The 8,089-nt window shown below is 38.9% G+C and overlaps 1 protein-coding gene across 1 annotated transcript; it reads right to left on the bottom strand.

Annotated features, from left to right (window-relative positions):
• Window positions 1–608: 608 nt before the first annotated feature.
• polb (polymerase (DNA directed), beta) lies at window positions 609–7,626 on the bottom strand. Its single transcript, XM_017702735.2, has 14 exons — window positions 7,412–7,626; window positions 5,944–6,001; window positions 5,783–5,849; window positions 5,586–5,660; window positions 5,352–5,410; window positions 5,222–5,271; window positions 5,061–5,112; window positions 3,944–3,998; window positions 3,783–3,855; window positions 3,552–3,622; window positions 2,468–2,554; window positions 2,318–2,385; window positions 2,003–2,142; window positions 609–869 (listed from the first exon to the last, which is right to left on the bottom strand). Exons 1-14 carry the CDS (start codon window positions 7,470–7,472, stop codon window positions 775–777), a joined length of 1,011 nt encoding a protein of 336 aa, XP_017558224.1. The 5' UTR covers window positions 7,473–7,626; the 3' UTR covers window positions 609–774.
• Window positions 7,627–8,089: the final 463 nt, after the last annotated feature.

The following is an 8,089-nucleotide window of genomic DNA, read 5'->3' as shown; positions in this document are numbered from 1 at the left end:
CTGTGTTCGTATCTGACAATAATGTTAAAATAACCGAAAATATTTTCCCAAGGAAAGACACCGTGATACATTACGGTTGTGTTTAATCATTTTTCATCACCGCAAATCCAAACCCTTCTCACAACCCATCCTCATGAATAACAAATATTAGCTCATCTAAACCCAAAGACAGTAAAATGACTCCTACAGTACTTCAGATCTGCATGTGAACACAAAACGGAGTGTTTCGCTTCCATTTGTCACAGTTTGGTGGGCGACTTTGCCACACGAAAAAGCACCTTAATAAAAATGACCAACTTTTTAAATAACATAATATTACCTCCACATGAAATATATCCAGAAAGGGTCATGTACACAAAATACTGAGTACATAAAAAAAATAAAAGCATTTATTACAGAAACATGGAAATGAGACCAGCTTATTGCCAGCACTGTCTGGTTCTTTCATTCAGTCTGACACTCACTATCCACATGATATTATGCATTATATATATATATATATATATATATATATATATATATATATATATATATATATACACACACACACACTGTATTACTCAAAACCCATATCACCCTACTCTACATCCTATATGGCATCTCTTGTTATTAAAAAAAAAAACAATAAATCTTTGACCCATCACTGAGCTACCCACTCACACACACATGCAAACACAGTCTGAGGAGGTATGCTCTTAGATTTTGTCTCTGATGATGAAAAGACTGAGCACCTGCAAGTTCAGTCTTTATTGAAGTCTCTCTGGCTCAGTTTTTTCACTCGCTGCGATCCTTTGGCTCTTTGTATTTCATATGGATGTAGTCAAATATGTCCTTCTCACTGTCCACCAGCAACGGCTCTCCAGGTACACCTAACACAGAGAAAAGGGCTACTGTTTTCCACCTGCAACGCCAGATATTTTTCCAACTGTACTCTTTGAAAAAATAAGTAGGAACCTTCAGAAAAAAGGCTTGGCCCCATCAGAACTATCCAAACAAAGCTCACGAGAACACGCATGCCACAATTACACTCACCAGCTACTTTATTAGGTGCACCTGTTCAGTTGCTTGTTAACACAAATAGCTAATCACCCAATCACATGGCCGCAACTCACTGCATTTAGGCATGTAGAGGTGGTCAAGACAACTTGCTGAAGTGCAGACCGAGCATCAGAATGGGGAAGAAAGGGGATTTAAGTGACTTTGAACGTGGCGTGGTTGTTGGTGCCAGACGGGCTGGTCTGAGTATTTCAGAAACTGCTGATCTGCTGGGATTTTCACGCACAACCATCTCTAGGGTTTACAGAGAACGGTCCAAAAAAGAGGAAATATCCAGTGAGCGGTCAGTTGTGTGGATGAAAATGCCTTGTTGACGTGAGAGGTCAGAGGAGAATAGGCAGACTGGTTCCAGATGATAGAAAGGCAACAGGAACTCAAATAACCAACCAAAATCTCTGAGGAACGTTTCCAACACCTTGTTGAAAGTGTGCCATTAAGAATTAAGGCAGTTCTGAAGGCAAAAGGGGGTCCAACCTTTTACTAGCAAGGTGTACCTCATAAAGTGGCCGGTGAGTGTATAGTTTCCATTTTTTACACTTTTTTCTAAGTAATACATTTTATAAAATATTAAGCACTAAAAAAGATGTTAACAGATTTCAGACTTTTTTTTACCACTCCATCAAGAAAAAAAATTAAATACTGCTCCTTGGCACTAAAATTCAGAGAACTCTGCTTTGTGTGAAACTAGGTTCTCTCATGTAATATACCAAAATGTAAAGTATGGAACTTGGTTGTAATCATATGTTTTAATGTTAAAATATATAATTGCTGTGAGCAGAACAAAGACCGACTATACAACTAATATGGAAAACGTCAACATTAGAGGATTACACATTAGCAGCATTAGATTAGCTTTATGGCACAGGGACAAATAGGGACATATTTTCGGACATATGTCCATTTCAAATGATGCATCTTAACATATACCTAAATCTATCCTTCTTACCAGTTACCCCTAGTGGACGGATAGTGTACTCATTCAGGGTAAAGCCTTTCTCCAGGGCGAGAGTCCTCATATTCTTATTGAATATGTCACTTCCAGTGAAGTACAGCACACCACAGTAATACTGATCTTTAGGAATGAGCCTGAAGAGACAAAGACAGTGGTTAGAGCATAAATGAGCATAAATGGATTTATCAAAGCAGTAGTTCCGGTTCAATAGCTCACCAATGTGATCATGTATAAAACTACTTGTGTTTTACAGATGAAGGGCGTGAGCAATAGCTGGATGAGATTAAAGAGTCTGTGATTAATGTGCACCTGATATCAATACGCCGGTGATCATAATCATCATCATCCTCATCCTCCCTCTGCAGCTGACATACGCCCTGAAAAAAGAGAAGTGAAATCGTAACACGAGAGACAGCAAAATGGAGCAAGAAAAAGAAAGAGGATTGAAACAACTCTCACCATAAACTTAGTGTCTCCTTTGGAGAGGGTATCAGTAACAAAGCCAGTAGACTCCAGGTGCTCCACCACTGCATGAAGCAGTCTGGGCTGGAAGAGAACAGAATAAGGAAAAGGTGAAAACAGAAAACAAACCAAAATTTGCACCGACCCGTGTTCTTGGATCTGTGAGAAGACGGGAAATATCTGAGCAATACATTTGCCCTTTCAAGGCATTACATGGGCAAGCGTAATGCCTAGGCAAAAAAAGCAGATTTACCTTTTAATCTGCTCTTTTAATACCACGATTTCTCAATGCTGTTGTTGCATTTATTAGGATACGTGAAGAACATGATCCAACAGAGAGCTAACTGAAAGGAGAACTCCACCAATTATTTAGTCATTAAGATTGAAACAAAGTCATTTAGAGTTGTTTGTAGGAAACTCCAATTTTTTATAGTGGTGATGAGTGTTATAATAATACTTATTATTATATTACTATGTAATTACAAAATACTTGTAAATCTGGTGTGTGTGTGTGTGTGTATATATATATATATATATATATATATATATATATATATATATATATATAAAATTATCTTAAAAGTTTCTCTCTCAACTATCGGCAACACGTAAATTTTTTTTTTACATTTTTCTGTGAGATTGACTTTTGATGCATTAAACGCTTCAGACACCTGGTCCCTTTCACAACCATTACGAACAATTCTGATCTGTTAAGTTTCTTTAGAACTAATTGTTTCATGTCAAACCACTCTGAACGACTTCATTTACGTGTTAAGGACTTAATCATATAAAAACTTTGAAAAACTGGTGAACTTTTCCTTTAAATGGCCACCAAACAGACATTAGGTAACGACCATGCCACATTCAAAGCTACTTAAATCCCCTTTCTTCCCCATTCTGATGCTCGGTCTGCACTTCAGCAAGTTGTCTTGACCACCTCTACATGCCTAAATGCATAGAGTTGTGGCCATGTGATTGGCTGATTAGCTATTTGCGTTAACAAGCAACCGAACAGGTGGTACCTAATAAAGTGGCTGGTGAGTGTAGTCTAAATAATATGATTATTGTATTAAGTGCTTACTTGTTTCTCAGACTGGGAAGTGAAGTCTGGGTGGGTTAGCAGGATATCAATATCACCACTCGACTCCGCGCCTGAATGTTAGATAAAGATTCAGTGCATTATATATGCGTAATATCACATTCTTTCTGGTGAGATATTGTTCTTTATACTGTTGTCCAGCTAATAGCCAGCAATGGTGGACCATATTAATGATTTGTAAATCATTTATAACTACATTGTTACTACACAAACCTCGTCTGTAGCTGCCACAAATAGTGCCAATGTACTCCGGGTCCAACTTCTCTAGCTCTTCTAAGATCAGAGCCTGAAAACAGAATGTAAATACATTACTACAGTCATCCTGTCAGGTTATGTAATGCAACTGACAATAGTAGAGAGGAAAAATCTCCCACCTCCATTTTCCGCATCTCCGAACGGGGAATTCTCTTCTCAAATTCTTCAAAGTATCTTTAGGAAAAGTGAGACAAATGGCATACAAAGTCTAAACCATTTACACAGATATTACAAGTATTACACTGACACTAGTTTCAGACTTCTAACATTTAACCATTATATCCCAATAATATAAATAAAAGCAATTTTGTGTGTGATTAAACATTGTATTCCATTCACATCAAAACTACTCATGTTCACTTTGAACATGCGATATCACTATCTGTTACGTTTTATCATGGGACGATGGAAAACAAATATACAGATTATCAATTAAATGAAATGCCAATCTTATGTTTTAACAGTAGTGTAAAATAACATGAATTTACTTGTATTTATGAGAAATTTCTACTCTAGTTTTTCTACTTCTAGGATGTGACTAAAAAGTCAGAAGTCAGCTTTTCATGCAGTCAAGTGAAATCAGAACATTGATCCAAATCATCAAAAACTCATGTTGATGCAAAATCTACGCAACACAATTATCAGCACACAACCGATTTTCCATTCATTAACCCTTATGGATACTTAAAATAATACTCGAACAAAAATAATGTTGTTTTTTTTTTTATGTGTTTTTTTAACACATTATAAAAAATATTATTCATCACAGCTACCAAAACTCTCCCTTCCTGGATCGGGGCCTTGTCGTGGCAGAAGGGCTTGTGTGGTCTAGGGATTTTCAGAGCCAAGTCGTCGGGAGCAATATGCTCCTGGTAGGGTCTCTCCCAGGGTGAACAGGTCTGGAGCGAAGACCCAGACTAACACGACCCAAAAACCCACCATGAAAACCGGGGACAGAACACCGTGTACCCTGCCCGTGATAGGGTCACCAGGTAGTGTCCCCTGGCGAGCGCCTGGTGGCTGGGCAGCCCATGTAACCCTGCCAGGCTCAGCCCGAAGAGGCAACGTGGGGGGGGCCATGTGGGCCCACCACCCGCAAGGTCCTGCATGGGGGGGCGGTGCAGTACTGCACAGGCAGTGGGAGATTGCAGGGGGGCCCTTGGCAGCAGAAATCAAAACACTTGTGACGCAAATAAAACGTCTTCTATAAAGACATATAAATATATGCACACTTACTTTAGGCCAATCTGCTGATGGTGGTTCAGCTTGTGCTCAATCTTCTTCAGATCTGAAGAAGAAATCAATGAAAAAGGTTGAAGGCTGAAGGCTGAAGGCTGACTTGAACAAACACAACGGAAAAGGGTGTAGAGAAGCAGAGAACAGGGAGGGGAACGAACCTTCCAAGGTCTTGACTCCTTCATCATAAAACTTCCTCGCAGCGGCCGGGCTAATAAGAAAGAAGCAGCAAGAGATAAATACAACTGCAAGATAGTACACAGTGATAATGTGAAGCCAAATGATTCCTACCCAATTCCAGTCACTCTAGTTAAAAAGTTGATAGAGGAACTGGTGTCATCACTGCGAATCTGCAGAGGATAAACATGAGGTCACTATAAATTGGGTATTTAGAGTGTACATTGCTCTTTTCCATTCTACTTGTGTAACAGCCACTAAGATGAATGTTTGTATGACAACAGCCTCTTCTTAAATTCTTGTCCTCTCCCATACAATCTACACCAATATTTCTGCAGACTCAGTTACCTTTTCCAGTTTACGAAGTTTCCCTGTAGTTAAAAACTCATCTATTTTCTCAGCAATCTTGGCACCAACTCCGTCCTGAAGAAAGAGTGAGAGGATAAATTAATGTTTGTCATTTTTCAAATACAAGATGTGTGTAATATATATATATAAACACCAATATGCCATTTTACGAATGGACGGAAATACTGTTTATTTACCAGCTTCTTTGCTTCAGTGCCACTTTTGATTTTGTTTGGGTATTTAGCAATCACAGATGCAGCTTTCCTAAAAAGAAGGCATTAAAATGTGGATCACAAACACAAAGCTACACCACTACTGCACCAAGTGGATTGTAGGTAAAATACTCTCACCAGTTTACCTGTAAGCGTTGTATTTATGGATGGCCCTGTTGACATTTCTTTCATAATTGGCCAATTCTAAAAAAAGAAAAGAAAAAAAGATGATAAAGTGGTAGGTTCTCTGTTCTTCAATGGAAGACTGATTCAGAATCTAAACCCCAGCTCTGTTATGTTTTTTTTCCCCTTTCTTCCTTATTCTATTTATTTACACTCACCGGCCACTTTATTAGGTACTGTTCAGTTGCTGGTTAACACAAATAGCTAATCAGCCAATCACATGACCACAACTCAGAGCATTTAGGCACGTAGGTGGTCAAGACACCTTGCTGAAGTGCAGACCGATCATCAGAATGGGGAAGAAAGGGGATTTAAGTGACTTTGAACGTGGCGTGGTTGTTGGTGCCAGACGGGCTGGTCTGAATATTTCAGAAACTGCCGATCTACTGGGATTTTCACACAAACCATCTCTAGGGTTTACAGAGAATGGTCAGAAAAAGAGGAAATATCCAGTGAGCGGTCAGTTGTGTGGACGAAAATGCCTTGTTGATGTGAGAGGTCAGAGGAGAATGGGCAGACTGGTTCCAGATGATAGAAAGGCAACAGGAACTCAAATAACCAACCAAAATCTCTGAGGAACGTTTCCAACACCTTGTTGAAAGTGAGGCACGAAGAATTAAGGCAGTTCTGAAGGCAAAAGGGGGTCCAACCTTTTACTAGCAAGGTGTACCTAATAAAGTGGCCGGTGAGTGTAAGTCTACTTGAAGTTGTGAACATCAGACATTCTCTAGACATTCTCTTCTAGACATTCTCCTAATCAGGGCATTTTTCTGCACATTTTAGAGCGCAATTTCCATTTATTTGTTTTTGTAATGTTATGTGGCCTCCTGGTCAAAACCCTCAGTAGGTTACAATATATAGAGAATGTCACTGCTATGTGTTTTCTTTGTACACTAAAGTTTAAGAAAAACGGTGAGTTAGAAAAGCAGATCTGGCAAACGTGGAATAAAATTAAAGAAAAGAACTTAATAAAAAGAGAAATCAAAATTATGTCGAATCTGCTGAACAGGGCTAAATGGAAGGGGGTTTAACTTAAACGTACTCAAGAATTGATTGATTTAACTGATCTTTTTAGAAATGCTTTCCAGAAAAGCATACTGCTCATGTAACCTTAAGTCTGTTTTGAACGTTCTGTGAACATTTAGTAAACATTTCTACATTTAATGACGAATGTTGGCTAACCTAACTAGCGTTAGCTGCGTCAGGCTGGCTAATGTTTACATTAACTCAGTCCAGCTGCTGCCCAGCACAAAGCACGCAGGGTGACTGTCCAGCAGCGGTTTAACGATATGTTTAATATATGAACTGTGCAGGTCAGCGGTGAGAAGGACACACAGCCAGGCGAATTATGTAAGATAACAGACATCTCGCTAACATTCGGGCTAGCCAGGCTAACGCTACCTAGCGCGCTATCAGGGCAACGCAGCTTACCGATGAGAAAATCCGTGATCCCTTCGTTTAAAGTCTCTTGTGGCGCTTTCCGTTTACTCATCGTTATCTCGGATTAATGTCTGACTAACAGGTATAACCGGTGTGGCTTTATATTCACTTAATTTCTGTATAAATCAGTCTGTTGGTGCTGAAAGACTACAGACAAAGCACCGGCCAGACGGAGAGCTCGTCACTGCTGCGTCACTGCTGTCGTGGACATGATGGACAAAGACAAAAGGAAAGGACACTAAAACAAATACGCTCACACAAATACACACACAAATACAACCAGACAAATACACTCACACAAATACACACACAAATACAATCAGAAAAATACACTTACACAAATACAATCAGACAAATACACTCACACAAATACAATCAGACAAATACACTCACACAAATACACTCACAAATACAATCAGACAAATACACTCACAAATACAATCAGACAAATACACTCACACAAATACACTCACAAATACAATCAGACAAATACACTCACAAATACAATCAGACAAATACACTCACACAAATACACACACAAATACAATCAGACAAATACACTCACACAAATACAATCAGACAAATACACTCACACAAATACACTCACAAATACAATCAGACAAATACACTCACACAAATACACACACAAATACAATCAGAAAAATACAC

The sequence above is a fragment of the Pygocentrus nattereri genome, chromosome 28 (genome assembly GCF_015220715.1).
Source record: "Pygocentrus nattereri isolate fPygNat1 chromosome 28, fPygNat1.pri, whole genome shotgun sequence".
In the NCBI taxonomy this organism is placed as follows: Eukaryota; Metazoa; Chordata; class Actinopteri; order Characiformes; family Serrasalmidae; genus Pygocentrus; species Pygocentrus nattereri.
This window is presented reverse-complemented; position numbering and strand designations above follow the sequence as displayed.

Coding starts and splice junctions, on each gene's coding strand:
- polb (XM_017702735.2), bottom strand. CDS start 7,472: ATGAGTAAACGGAAAGCGCCACAAGAGACTTTAAACGAAGGGATCACG. Junction 3,856..3,943: donor CGGAGATGCGGAAAATGGAG/GTGGGAGATTTT, acceptor TTCTGTTTTCAG/GCTCTGATCTTAGAAGAGCT. Junction 2,555..3,551: donor CTTCCCAGTCTGAGAAACAA/GTAAGCACTTAA, acceptor GTTCTCTTCCAG/CCCAGACTGCTTCATGCAGT.